Source organism: Hemicordylus capensis, chromosome 5 (genome assembly GCF_027244095.1).
Source record: "Hemicordylus capensis ecotype Gifberg chromosome 5, rHemCap1.1.pri, whole genome shotgun sequence".
In the NCBI taxonomy this organism is placed as follows: Eukaryota; Metazoa; Chordata; class Lepidosauria; order Squamata; family Cordylidae; genus Hemicordylus; species Hemicordylus capensis.
In genome coordinates this window covers 144786719-144801448 of record NC_069661.1, presented here as the reverse complement: position 1 = coordinate 144801448, position 14730 = coordinate 144786719, and the positions used below count along the sequence as shown (strand labels likewise).

At 43.3% G+C, this 14730-nt stretch overlaps 2 protein-coding genes across 2 annotated transcripts in view; one reads left to right on the top strand and one right to left on the bottom strand.

Annotated features, from left to right (window-relative positions):
- Positions 1 to 331: 331 nt before the first annotated feature.
- Positions 332 to 4671, bottom strand: MED21 (mediator complex subunit 21). Its single transcript, XM_053253190.1, has 4 exons — positions 4474 to 4671; positions 3322 to 3436; positions 2269 to 2369; positions 332 to 897 (listed from the first exon to the last, which is right to left on the bottom strand). Exons 1-4 carry the CDS (start codon positions 4513 to 4515, stop codon positions 724 to 726), a joined length of 432 nt encoding a protein of 143 aa, XP_053109165.1. The 5' UTR covers positions 4516 to 4671; the 3' UTR covers positions 332 to 723.
- Positions 4672 to 9435: 4764 nt separating this feature from the next.
- The window catches only part of TM7SF3 (transmembrane 7 superfamily member 3), a 35185-nt gene continuing 29890 nt past the window's right edge, over positions 9436 to 14730 (top strand). The window contains exon 1 of the mRNA XM_053253185.1: positions 9436 to 9747. Within this exon, the coding sequence (XP_053109160.1) occupies positions 9675 to 9747 (73 nt within the window). The 5' untranslated portion in view covers positions 9436 to 9674. The remainder of the gene's footprint in view (positions 9748 to 14730) is intronic.

The following is a 14730-nucleotide window of genomic DNA, read 5'->3' as shown; positions in this document are numbered from 1 at the left end:
ATAAGCAATTTAGCAGGATTATGTCTAGCTCAAATCTCAAGTAGGTTAGATTTAATTATCTTGAATGGTGTGGTAGCTGGTGATTGCCCTGGTCAATTTTCATTTTGTTAAGGACAGAAGCTTTCATCCATTGATTATATATTGACAACTTGTGATTTGACCAGCATACAATTGTACCAAGGCCTGAGCGTGACCATCTTTCGCTGTTATTGTTTTGCAATTTCACTAATGATTCCCTGAAGGGACAATGCCACCATAAACCAGATGCAGTTATTGAGGTTGGACCATCTAGGGTAAAATGGAATTGTCAAGTCAATAATGCAGTTACCAATTGGTATAACTCATCCGAGTGTATTTTAATATTCCTTCGTGCAAAAAATAAAAATAAAAAATTAACCCACTCCCATTAAAAATATTATGGAATTATATTATTTGCTTATCCAGAAATTGCAGATGTTTGTTAAGCCTGTAAAGAGCTCTACCAGTTCCAATTTTTATCCATATAAGAAAGGGTATGATCACAAATTGCTTCTTACACCAGTACAGCATCATACAGAACACCGAGGCTTGTGACAACAGGGACACTCCCCCACCATAGCACTTTAAGTCTTTCCACAGTATTAAAGCTCAACAGTGGTGTATAACTTGGGGGGTTCCCCCCCATACCCCCACTTATTCTCCAGAAGTTCAGGTTTCATAGTCAGATCTCGCCAGCTTCTCCTGTTAATCTGTAACAGGCTGGCTATGAGTACCACTTCTTGTCTTCAGTTGTGATTGAGCGATATCAGCTAAAGCACTCTGTATCTTTTCCAAGAGCATATCCCCTCGATAAACCACCTCTTCCAGGCGTACAGCAGCCTCATGGTTTTCTTCTTCCAAGCGATACAGACTAGCAGCCTGTATATAAAAGTATACATTCATTTAGTACATTTTGTTTAGTATTCTAACATTGAAGTTAATACACTTGGAGAAAAAATAGGCATACTAAGAGCTCCCCTTCCTTTTAACGTATATACATGAGGTCTTAGAATACTGTAATGGTAAAACAAACAAACTACCCCTTCTTTCTTCTATGGAAGACTTAGAGAGAAAACAGAGGAACTGTTTCTCTTCCTATTCCATACTCTGTGACAGCCCAAAAAGGCACACTTCCTTCCATTCTCCTTGTTCTCTTCATATGCCACAAGATGCAAAGAAGAGAGGAGTCAGTGGCAACCACAAATAATGAATTTGGCTACTAAGACAAGCCAAAAATGTGTGAAACCCTGAATGTAGAACAAAGAGTATACAATTAGTTGCTTGCTGTATCAGATGTTTGATGTTTGAAGCATCCATTTTGATCATTCCTGTCAGTTTCAACTACCTAACCAGCCAATATTGTACTGGATTGTCCTGAAATGCATCAGGCAGCTTGCTCATTGTGTGTAGCGTGGTGTAGTGGTTAGAGTGCTGGACTAGGTCCAGGGAGACCCAAGTTCAAATCCCCATTCAGCCATGATACTAGCTGGGTGACTCTGGGCCAGTCACTTCTCTCTCAGCTTAACCTACTTCACAGGGTTGTTGTGAGGATAAACTTAAGTGCTCTGGGCTCCTTGGAGGAAGAGCGGGATATTAATAATAATAATAATAATAATAAAATATTATGGGACTTCTGACTACAAACAGACAAACATCTGCCACACAATACACCAGATATAACTGTAGTCGAGAAGAAAGAAAAACAAGTGAAAATAATCGACATAGCAATACCAGGGGATAGCAGAATAGAAGAAAAAGAAATAGAAAAAACCACCAAATACAAAGATCTACAAATTGAAATTGAAAGGCTGTGGCAGAAAAAGACCAAAATAATCCCAGTGGTAATTGGCGCCCTGGGTGCAGTTCCAAAAGACCTTGAAGAGCACCTCAACACCATAGGGGCCACAGAAATCACCAATTACAAAAAGCAGCTTTACTGGGAACAGCCTATATTTTGCGATGATATCTATAATAACCAACAGCATTGATGATAAAATTCAGCCATGCCAGGTCCTTGGGAAGGACTCAATGTCTGGATAAAACAAACCAGTCAATAACACCTGTCTGACTGTGTAAACAAGAAAATAATAATAATAATAGCAGCAGCAGCAATGAATCAATTCACAGATGAAACTGTGTTCACAAGGCATTTTGTAGTGTGATAAAATGTTTATGTTGCCACACCCTTCAAGATGGAGCAAAACAAAGCATAATAAAGCATAAAGCAAGCTGTTTAAGTTTCACTCTAACCTGTAATGTAGCTGTAGATTCTTCACTGGGCAAGGAATCTATCAAAACATCGATATCCTTAGCAGTTCTTGCAATCAATGCAGCAAACAGCTGTGCATATTCTGTAAAAGTAATACAATTTAATTTGCACCATCTCTGTCAATAAAGAGAAAACTTGATTAAGTGTATTATAAATTCTATCACCCATTTACCAACATTATATTGTCCATTTACCAACATTTAGAAGAATGGGCAGCATCTAGACTAGTTAGTCATGACAGAGCACCACTGAAATAAATGAAAAAAGCTAGTCATGACTAAGTAAAGTTCAATTAATTTCACTGAGTCATAACTAACTTAGTCTGGATGCTGCCCAACTTATTGTCAATACACATGAGACTATTTAATAAGGTATGATTTTTCAGAAGATGGGCAAAATAGAAAAATAAAGTAGAAAACATTGTAGACAATATGCTACCCAGAGAGTGACTATGGCAAGGTTAAAATAGCAATACCAAAGTTTATCCTGCAAGTTATGAATATTTATGTCTGTTGAGTACCCCATTAAATGAACCACCAAAACACATACACCACACCCCTGTACCTTTTAGATTATGTATCTGCAAACCTGGCTTCTGTGGTTCTACAATGATAAGGGACATATATTCATATTCACCTTACACATGTACTCCACAAGGGGTCATAGGAACATAGGAAGCTGCCATATCCTGAGTCAGACCATTGATCTATCTAGCTCAGTATTGTCTACACAGACTGGCAGCGGCTTCTCCAAGGTTGCAGGCAGGAATCTCTCATCCCTATCTTAGAGATGCCAGGGAGAGAACTTGAAACCTGCTGCTCTTCCCAGAGTGGCTCCATCGCCTGAGGGGAATATATCACAGTGCTCACATGTGGTCTCCCATTCAAATACAACTAGGATGGACCCTGCATAGCTAAGGGGACAAGTCATGCTTGCAACCACAAGACCAGCTCTCCTCTCCTGTAAGTCTGTGATATTTATTCTACCTAAGACTATCAGAATATAGCTAGACAGGATAATAAAAGTTTACTTGCCTTCTGTAGGATTAGCTGGTTGATCTTTGTTTATTGCAGTTTGTATGTTGCTGAAGGATGCTGGTGGAGCACACTGCTGTAATACTCCAATAGCGTTACAGAACTGATCTGCAAGCTATAGACAAACACAAAGTGAATCACTTAAAAAACTGAAGATGTTTTTAGGACCTGACAAAGGTCTCTACTCTGCCAATTGTTCCATGCCATACAAAATTCAAAGGAAAGGAATCTTCAGCTAAGAACAGCATGTGATGAGCCCAACATTTCCTTGAACATAGCTATGAATATGCTTATTATTAGAGGACACATACTACTGCTCTCATAAAGAATTAATGCTAAAATGTCATTTTGCAAAAGTGTAAAAACAGACTCAGTTTTAAATAATGAAACTAACTCAAAATATGGAGCAATAGAGGGAGAAAGATAAGAAAAGGTTACAGAGAGAGAAAACAAACAGAGAAGCAGAACCAGAAACAAAAAAAGGGAACTGGCACAGTGATCTACACAAATCCTTGAACCTTCCATTAGTAGTAACTCCATAATCCAAATGGAAGGGAAGAGAAATAACCATTTTGCCCCCATAAATGGGGCAATGATCATGTGCCTCGAAAATTTTGCACTGTTATATCTAATAAGAAGTGACTGCAAGTAACCACAGAAAGCCCTCACAATTAGCCTTGCTCGGTAAATGGGAACTCTATATGTCTCTGGGCAGATATTGGGGATGTGGGGAGAGAAACAGCAGAGTATGGCCACCTTCATACACTTCTTGTGGGCTTCCCAGAAAACCACCCTAACCACTGCTAGATTCAGGGTGTTGCACAAGAATCCGATCCAATAAGATAATTCTTCAAGGGCGTTTTGACAGTAGGAGGAAAAAAAGAGAAAAAGTGTAATGGAGATCTAAAATCCCCCGCTCGATAAAACATTCGTCTGGGTTTCTCTCCCCTCTACTTTCGCCTGCTCTAAAACTGGGCAAGAGGAAGGAAAGAAAGACAGGAGACAAGGGGTTTAATGCACATCACGGATTTATGGGTGATATTTTTAATCCAAAAATCTCATACAGAGCCAGAGAAAGAGCCCAGCGCTTCCCTCAGGCCAAGGACACGAACCCTAACTACGCTCCTAACCCTCTGCCCGTTTTCAACGCACCGAATTCACCGCGTCCTGCAACTGCGTTAGACGGTCCGCCATTACTCCCGGCTTCCTACGGGAAACACTTTACTTCTTCTAGCTGCTCATAGGCCAACGCTCCCCGGAAGAGAAAAGGGCCAATAAAAGTGTTGGGTGTTGGCTGGTCACGCGAAGCCGCTGGAGTTGTGGTTACTAGGCAACGCTTTGGTATATTTCCTTTAACGTCTGAACCTGTATATTTTTGGAGAGGCTTCTGACTGCCTCCTGCTGGACGGGAGGGGTATTGCGGCTGTCCTTTCCATTAGAAGAGGGAATATAGATAAAGGCAGTGAGGGGAGAACAGGCGGAGCGGCTAGAGTTGCGCTCGTAGGTAGCTGCCTCTTGAGAATAAGTTCTCTTAAGTCTCTGGGAATGCTTTCAAAAAATTGTGAAAAAACTGCGAAGTGTGGTTTATCAGGAAGATCGACACATTCCCCCCGACCAGATTCCTGCTGCGTGGTTGGCAGAAATGCAACAAGTACCGTTTTCCTTAGTGTAGTTATGCATGCTGTGCAGCGATGGGGAAAGCAAGCTGAACCTACAGGAACATAGGAAACTGCCATATACTGAGTCAGACCATTGGTCTATCTAGTTCAGTGTTGTCTTCACAGACTGGCAGCGGCTTCTCCAAGGTTACAGGCAGGAATCTCTCTTTCGGGAGGCCTCCCAGTCTCCCCCTCAAGCCCCTCTCTAACGAATGAGGAAAAAGCTCTCCAATGTTTTCTGAGTGAGACTCTGGGTTTAGATGATAAGGCCTTGGCAGTATATAATGATTTGGATTTTTCCCCAATCCATCACGAAGAGAACTTTAAATCGCAGTATAGACATAAATTTAAAACCGGAGTCAAATTTACATATTAACACCCGAGATCAGCTAGCCGGCTAGATACTCTGGGCTCCCCCTTCTTTTGAAGTCTACAGGTGTGAACTAGTACTTACCCCATGGTCCGACCATGCGGCTGTGGGATTTATTTGTAATCTCTCTGAGGTAATTCCACATGGTAAGCCCTTGTGGCGATTACACCCAAAAATGTTAAGTGATTAATATCTCAAAGGTGTCCTTTTATCAGAACTGAGGCGACAGATCCCTCGGCTATTAGAGGCAGAAGATGATCTTTTGGGAGCCTGGGAGACACTTATAAAGAGGGTGGGCTGCCGTACTAGAGCAGTGACTAGCCGGACATATAAGAGAGGGGTCAAAAATTATCAGAAAGTGATCACCCAACATCTGAGGATTGTTGATAAGATGAACGGGGGAGAAGCCTTCGACGTGGAATCATGCCGCCTCTACAAAGAGACAATCAGGACATTTCAAAATGAGCTGCGGCACAGGCGTTTAGAAAATAAGCGGTATCGTTTCAAAGGGTCTGTAGTTGAAAAAGGGGAGTGGGCAAGACAAGATGCATGCATCTAGTTTGACATTCCAAGGCCTGTGATCGGGTGGAAGTAGCCCACTAATGGCCAACCCCCATGATATGTTAAAGATCATGGCCCAGTTTTATACAAACTTGTATTCATTGAAGGATATTTCTGTAAAGGACATTCAATCCTATCTAGATAGGTTCTGCAGTCTGAATGAATATGGTCTCGGCTATTCCCTCACTGAGGGGGAAGAAAGCTCTTTGACCCATCCTGTAACGATAGAAGAGGTCAGAGCAGTTATCTCAGCGGGAAAATACACATCGGCCCCGGGGCCTGATGGTCTGACATGGCCTTTCTATAAGTTTTATGCAGACCAGCTACTACCAGTTTTAGTAGTATTATTTAATTTTGTCCTAGACAATGGGCGTTTAAATAGGTCCTTTGGGGACGGCCTCTTGATTTTCCCCCCCAAGAAAGGTGACACCACTTTACCACAAAACTGGAGACCAATAACCCTCACAAATATTGATTACAGAATCTTTGCCAAAATCCTAAAAAAACAGATTGGCGAAAGTGGCCCCTAAATTGGTCCACAGCTTGCAGACAAGCGCTATCTCGGGAAAAAAGTTGACAGACTCATTGTGTCTGCTGAGAGAACTTTTTTACTCTATACAGAATGAAAGTTGGAAAGGTCACCTCCTCTTATTGGATCAAGTTAAAGCCTTTGACAAAGTGAACCACAATCATCTGTGGACATTGTTGAAAGCTAAAGGTATACCACCCCTATTCATTACTTGGATACAGCTGCTCTATACGAATGCAAAGGTGACACCACAGATTAATGGATGGCAGGGCGACCCGATCATTTTGCATTCGGGTGTCCGCCAAGGATGCCCACTGAGCCCATTACTTTATGTTTTTGCCCTGGATCCGATCCTGATCAGGATTCAGAGAGAACCCCATCTGCAAGGACCCTCGGTCTCTATCCCTCCACCCTGCGAGATCTTCCCGGGAGGGAGGAGGAGGGAGAGAGAGTGATGGGATAGCCGAACTACCTGTCCACTCAGAACCACACTCTGAGTTTAGGGTAAAATTTGTAGCTCATGCCGATGATGTTACATTACTGTTATCAAATGAAAATGAAATCTCTGTAATACTAGACCTCTTCTGGGAATATGGCAAGATCTCGGGCTCAGAATTAAATGCTGACAAAAGTGTATTTGTTAAAATGGACCCTGGACGCCAGCAACTCTTGTGCCTACCCATCTCTGAATGTAAAAGCGAAGGGGCCCCAGAGTCCAAACTGAAGTGGGTAGATACAGCAAACATTTTGGGGGTTGAATATGGGATTAAGGAAAAAGTCTGGGGGGGAAATTTGACAGATTGGGAAGAAAAAGTAATGCTTAAAATCACCATGTGGAAAAAATGGAGCCTTGCCATGTACCAGAAAGCGGTTTACATCCGGACTTACCTGATACCCCCGGTGCATAACCTGGCGGTAGTCTATCCTCCCCCGCTCGATCTCCTTCGGAGAGTTGAAAGCCAGATCTTTCATCTAGTATGGCACACAGCGTCCTTCCCTTTGGCCCGTGCGGTAGCATTTAAGGAGGTTGAGCGGGAAGGCCTAGCCCTACCTGCCCTGCAACCCTATTTTGTAACTGAATTCATGTCCTACAATTTTGGAAACTGGATTTTCATGAATGTCCATAATATGTCCAACCTCCTGCAAAAAACCTGGGTCTCGCTTTTCGCTCTGCGTTGGCGCAAGTCATCATGGGGCATAGCATGGTGGGGGAAAGGATCTTTCAATGGTAATATCACACAAGTATTAAAAAGGGAACACCTGGACTACTTGAGATTTGTTATTCACACTTAAAAAATGGAAGGTTGAACCGGATCTATTTAAAGGATCCTCCTCAGTTAAGCAGCTAAGGAAAACAATTTATGTAAGTGCTATTGCTATTCTAGAAGTGGGTTTCATAAAACCTGATTTAGAACGTAAACGCTACAAACACCGCACTTCACAGTACTTGTTGCAACCTGATCACCCTATTACTCTCTTTAAGGAGAAAAAAGTCCCTTTCCATTTATGGGAAACAAGGTGGCACTTATACCATCAAGTACTACTACTTAATGCGGCTAAGCCATGGCTCCCAGAGGACCAGCAAGAGTGCCCTAAAATCACCTGCAAACAGAAAGCTAGTGAGCTAGGTAAAACATTCAGGGAAACCCACTCACATTTCTTAAAAGAGTGTGTGGTAGCCAAAAGAGTGTGGCAGGGAGTAAGCAAGCTGTTAATTTGGAAAAAACAGACTTGGGAAGAACTAACCTTGGGTTTGAGCGACAGAACCTCCTTTCGAGGTCCCAGAAAGAAACCTTCAAGGAAACGGGACGGAACGGGTGCCCTCATACTAGGGAATTGGAACGTTCCCCTTCTTGTAATCAGGTTAGTAAACCTGTATGTCATTTATGCAATGCTCCTGCATAGGAATAGGGAGGGAAGACGCGACCAAGAGGTTCACACAGATGAGACAGTAAATCTCTTCTGGAAAAGTTTGTATGGTTATGTGCAAAAAGGCAAGAGTATCTCTTCTAAACAGCAATGGGACAAATTGTGGAAATGGACATTGGACGTAACCCCCCCCATTACCTGATGTACCTTGAAATCCCCCACCCCAAAGTTACAGTATTACCTGCATATACTTCATAACCTTGTGGGTTTCCAAATCCTTGTGTAGAAATCTTTGTAGATATATCATGTACAAACAACCACTTTGTATATAATTGTGCTTTGGCAATGTACTGTATGCTTTGGTAGTTTGTTGGTTCAATAAAAAAATCTTGTCCTATAAAAAATAAATAAATCTTGTCCTATCTTGGAGAAGCCAGGGAGGGAACTTGAAACCTTCTGCTCTTCCCAGAGCGGCTTCATCCCCTGAGGGGAATATCTTGCAGTGCTCACACATCAGGTCTCTCATTCATATGCAACCAGGGCAGCTATGGGGACAAATCATGCTTGCTACCACAAGACCAGCTCTCTAGTGCTATGCATGCAGTTCTTAAAAACACAAGACTCCTGTCCTAGCACAAAAAACCAAGGCAGCTGCAATCAATCTTATGCATATTTAGTTGGGAGTAAGTAACATTGAACTCCGTGGGGACTAGTAAGAGTAAGGACTCTTACTAGGAAGAAGGAAATCTTGAACTCAGCGGAATTTATTTCTGACTTCACAGGATTAGCCCTTTCCATCAAACGATAGGTCGCACGGAAAAGGCGTTTAATATTTAGTCTAATCCTACATTCCCAGACAGACACCCTCGGCTGAAATTTGAAGTGAAATTTTTCAAATTTGAAATGTTTCACTTCAGTGTATCTGAATGTTCACTCGTTTGAGGGTGGAGTGCAAATTCTAATTCATGTGAAAGAGAGAAAGAATCTTTGGGAATAAGCTTGCAATCCTCTGCACACACCTAGGAGTAAGTCTTTCTGAACTCTGGGGGCTACTTGCAGTAAACATGTAGAGAAGAGTGTGCCACTCGCGGAAGGACTCCGTGTCAGAGACTCTGAGCAGCCGTGGAAGGGGTTAATTCCCGGAAGTGCCTGCCTGCCTGCGGGCCTAGAGATGGAGGCGCGTCTGGGCTGGTCCTCTAATGAAGGGAGGCTTTTCGGGCAAGGCGTCGGGAGAAACGCGGCGTGCCTTTGATCAGCAATGAGGGCGTGCGCCTGCTGTCCGGGCTAAAGCCTGTTTCTGGGCCATTTTTGGCTCCTTTCTCCCGTCCCGTTTACGAGTGGAGCGGGAGACTTGTTTGCTGGCGTAATGCGGCTGCTTGGATTGTGCCTGGTGTTGGGGTTTGCTTACAGAAGCCAAGCTGTAGAGAACACCACAGCAGGTAGGGATCGCCTTGCATCGATGAGTGGGCTGGGCCGCTTCATTCCGCCTTTGGAAGCAGTTGTTCTCTATTGTATTGTGGTAGTCGGTGTAACTTTGCACTTCTGGAGGTGTAGGGTGAGATCTTTTCTTGCCGATGCCTCTTAATGTGGAGGGACTGGGGCCCAGGTATTAGTAAACTCAGAGCAGCTCCACAGGAAAGCCCTTGGATTCATTTGAGCTCTTGTACAACGTTCTTGTACAAACCCAATGGAGTGGGTTTTTGGGATTCCGTACAAAAATTGTTCTCTCCTGAACGTACTCCAGCTTCCATGGAAGTAAAAGGGTGTTATTTGGACCATTCAGTAAAATGGGGCTTTTCTACAAGTAACTTGAGTCAGTTTTATATGATGCATGAACCTTTATGATACATGTTTTCTGACACCTGTTTGACACACTCGTACTACACAGCTTTATGTGTGTGCTTTCACAAAATATTTTAGTTGACCACTTAAGTTAATGTGAAGAGGCTCTGTGAAGGTTTAGTTAGAACTGATGGGAATTTCATCATAGGGTTACGATAGTCTTCTGGTTCAGCATAGGAGCATGTGTGTGGGGGAATGACCTGTATTGTATTGTTTGGGGGGGGGGGGTTTGGCAGGGGTGTGTATAAAAATGATGTGGATTGATGTTTTCTTGAAATCATTTTGGACAGAAGAATATAGGCATGAGTTGTAGTTACTTCCCCCAAAGCAAGTATTTTCCAGAGGAAGCAAAGCAGTCATGGAACCGTGTAGGCCTTTGAAGAACTAGTCATGTGTCTTCATAGTTCTGATCATGTGTTTGGCGATTGTGAAGTGTTCTTAGTTCTCTTGGTTAATGAACAAGCATGTCCTTATCACTGAAGCAACTTTTGTGCTCTTTGATGTGGATAATGTAGAACCACCACCACCAGCTGCTGCTTCCTTTGGCTAAAATTTCATTAAATATGCAAGACCGGTTTTTGCAGACTTGTTGTGGCTTGTCCAAGAAAGTGCTTGCTCCAGTATCACGTGTACTTTAATAATGGTATAAGGACAATTTAATATTAGATATGAAGAGGATGTTGGGCATAAAGGAATGCTGCTGCTGTATTGCAGTGATATTTCTGAATCACTTGCCTGAGATTTTAGCCTGCTTTTCCCCATACTTTGAAAGACTTACTAGAACACAATGTTGAGATTGATATCAACTCAATATAAATCAAAGAAAAAGGTGTGTATGTTTTCACCAAGTTAGTTAAGTTAGAGTAGAATAGGTAGCCTTGCTGCTCTTGCATGTCTAAGTCAAGGAAGAGTAGGTGTAAGTAGGCTAGGGCCGCATACTGCTTAAAAGCTGTATAAAAGATCTTAGTCTATGGGCCAGAAAGGTTGATTGGTACATTTTGAATAAATGAACAGGGTAGTATTTTTTTTTAATTGTGTATGAGATTTTTTAATGATTGCTTATGCCTAGTAGACGTGAGTTTGGGCAGTATAGAAATATGTTAAATAAAAACAAATTAAATAGAATTATTAGCCATGAAGGTGTTTGGCAATGAGGAGCTTTCATCCCCCCCAAAAATTGTGTTAAAAATAGCTTTGAAATGCATAAGCAATGCAATGGTGACTGTGTGATGGCCAAACAACTGCACTAATCAACATTATCTGTCTGAAGTAAGACTGACATCTAAGAATTTTTATAAAAAATCCATGGCAATATTTATTTTATTAGTATTTTAAAAGCATGAATCTACAGAAAATGCTCAAAAATCACAGTATTTTGATAGAAATTGGTAGGAAACTGCAAAGTTTTCAAGTAAAGTTACTTTAGCTTATCCTAAAAGTCATTGTCATCATCTGCCTGTTTCAGTTCTCTTCTTCTTGGTCACAGCTTGGTTGTCACATTGCTCTACATGGCATATTGCTGTGCATGTCAAACCATTCTTCATACAAATACATATGAGTTTAGCACCAGACTGTGTGAATCTTCAGGGCAACAGTTTTATAACTGAATTGGAAGCTGGTTTCCCAGCTGTTCACTGAATAGTAAGTCCATCTACAAACCTTTTTGAACTGGGGATTTCTGGAAACTGGCTTGGGCAGGTTTTCCAAATAAACCTTGATAACTGACATGGCAAATGTGCTGTTGAGGGGAGTCACAACAAGGTGGCAGTTGATGCAATTCTACTACACCAAGGGTAGGCAGTCTTAGCTCGCCAGCTGTTGTCGAACTCTTGTTGTGGCTGAGGATGATGGGAGTTGCAGTTCAACACTGGAGTGCCAAGGTTGCCTACCCTGGACTAGACACTTTTTTGCACAGAAGTCTAGGTAGTGTAACTCATTTATGTCTATATTCTTAACAATATTATCGACAATATGTTGGGCTATGGGGTGGAGACTGCCTTAGTCGGCCTGATGGATGATCTCCGCTTGAGAATTGACAGAGAAAGTGTGACTCGGTTGGTCCTTTCGGACCTCTCAGCGGCTTTCGATACTATTGACCATCGTATCCTTCTGGAATGGCTGAGTATTGGAGGTGGGAGGCACTGTTTTACAGTGGTTCCACTCCTACTTCTCAGACAGATTCCAGATGGTGTCGATTGGAGACTGTAGTTCTTCGAAATCTGAGTTTATGTATGGTGTCTCTCAGGGCTCCATACTCTCTCCAGTGCTTTTAACATCTACATGAAACTGCTGGGAGAGATCGTCAGGGGATTTGGTGCGGGGTGTTATCAGTATGCTGATGGCACCCAGATCTATTTCTCCATGGCAACATCCTCAGGAGATGACATAACCTCCCAGCCTGGAAGCAGTAATGGGCTGGATGAGGGAGAATAAACTAAGACTGAATCCAGATAAGGCGGAGGTACTTATTGTGCAGGGTCAGTACTCTACAGACGATTTTGACCTGCCTGTTCTAGATGGGGTCACACTTCTCCAAAAGGAACAGGTTCACAGTCTGGGGTTATTTCTCGATCCACACCTCTCCCTGGTATCTCAGGTTGAGGTGGTGGCCAGAGGGGCTTTTTATCAGCTTTGGCTGATACGCCAGCTTTGTCTTTGTTGAGATGAACGGCCTCAAAACAGTGGTACATATGTTGGTAACCTCCACACTTGACTTCTGCAATGCTCTCTACATGGGGCTGCCTTTGTACATAGTCCGGAAACTCCTGTTGGTACAGAATGTAGCGGCCAGATTGGCCTCTGGGTCATCTCGGAGAGACCACATCACTCCTTTGCTGATAGAGCTACACTGGCTGCCAATAGGTTTCTGGGCAAAATACAAAGTGCTGGTTATGACCTATAAAGCCCTAAACGGCTTAGGCCCTGGTTATTTAAGAAAACATCTTCTTCATTATGAGCCCCACCACCGATTGAGGTCGTATGGAGAGGTCTGTCTCCAGTTGCAGCCAGTTCTGCTGGTGGCAACATGGGGATGGGCTTTCTCGGTTGCTGCTTTGAGACTGTGGAATGCACTCCCTACTGAAATACAATCCTCCCCATCTCTGACAATTTTTAAAAAGCATTGAAAACCCACCTCTTCACTCAAGCTTTTTCAGGTTTTTAAATTTTTAGGTTTTAATCTGTAATTGATTTTTAAATTGTTAAACTGTTCTCAGTTTTTGTATATGTTTTAACTTCTTTTAAACTATTGTTAACTGCCCAGAGACGAATGTTTGGGGCGGTGCACAAATTTGATCATGAATGAATGTAGCAACAATCTTGTGTCTGTTGCCTCATGATTTGATAGAAGTTCTGTGACCTTAACGTCATTTTGATTAATCTGTAGCACAAGACCTCTCATGCAATAAAATCAGTAAGATTTTACTCTGCAGCATCTCCCTATATTTTTTACTGCTTCCATTCTTCACACGGAAAGGCCTTTTTTAATTAGTTGAACATGGTAAGAATCCCTGCCATTGCTTTATCTTGTGGCCTCCTACTATGTTCTTAAATTGTTTACCCCCACCCCACCCCCGCCACATTTCCCCTGCCAGCGCACGTCTTGCTAGAAGCCCTTCGGGGCGGCAGCATACCCTCCCTGTTGCCCTGCTCCGACGTTACCCGTAAGTAGCAGCTGCGACTGCGTGCATTGCTCGCACGCGTGCACACATTGCATATGTCACGTGCACTCACTGAACGTGCGCATGAGCAATGCACACAGTCGCAGCCGCTACTTCTGGATAATGTCTGAGCGGGGTGGCAGGGAGGTATGCTGCCTTCTTGACGGGCTTCTAGCGAGATGTGCGCCAGCGGGGGAAATGAGGTGTGTGTGGGGGGGAGTGCATTCTCCCCCACTCTTAAAGCCACCAACCCCGCCATTGAACTGGCCCCTGCCAGTTCCATGCACATCTCTTCCCCACGCTTACCTGTCTGAATTCAGACATAGGCGCTGGCCTCTCTATAGTCTCTGAGACTGCAGAGTGGTGGGGGGAACTGGCTTCTGGGGTTCCTCCTTTGATTGATGGACAGCCTTGGCAGCCAAGCAGGCTGGAGAGAGTGAGGTGCTTCCTTTCCTCAACCCTGGTCCCAGGTAAGGCTGCCTCTATTATTTAATTTGGATGTAGTGGAGGCAGCCACAAACCAGAGGCCCCAGCAGTAACCCTCACATCAAGCCGAGGGTTATAGCTTATTGCTGCAATGCTAACATCGGTAAAAGATAAACTGAGACTTCAGCAGTAGGGCAGAATGATTGAAGAAATTAGTTCTTGCTGGTGGTCATGGCCCGGTGAATTCTGCATGCTGTCGTGCAGAACTTGTTCTGCTATGCTATGCAGAACGACATTGTATATTATAGATGGACTAGTGTTTTCAGGCCCGTTGTGATAACGGGCGCTAGTAGGGGAGAGTTCCCCCCCCGCCCCACTTCCTCTGGCCTTCCCCCCCCACCCCCCACGCCCTCCCAGCTGGCCGAGACTTCCTTACCCAAAGCAGCCCGCGACAGTCGGGCGATCTAAAATCCATTTTTTGCGAAGAAGAGAGGA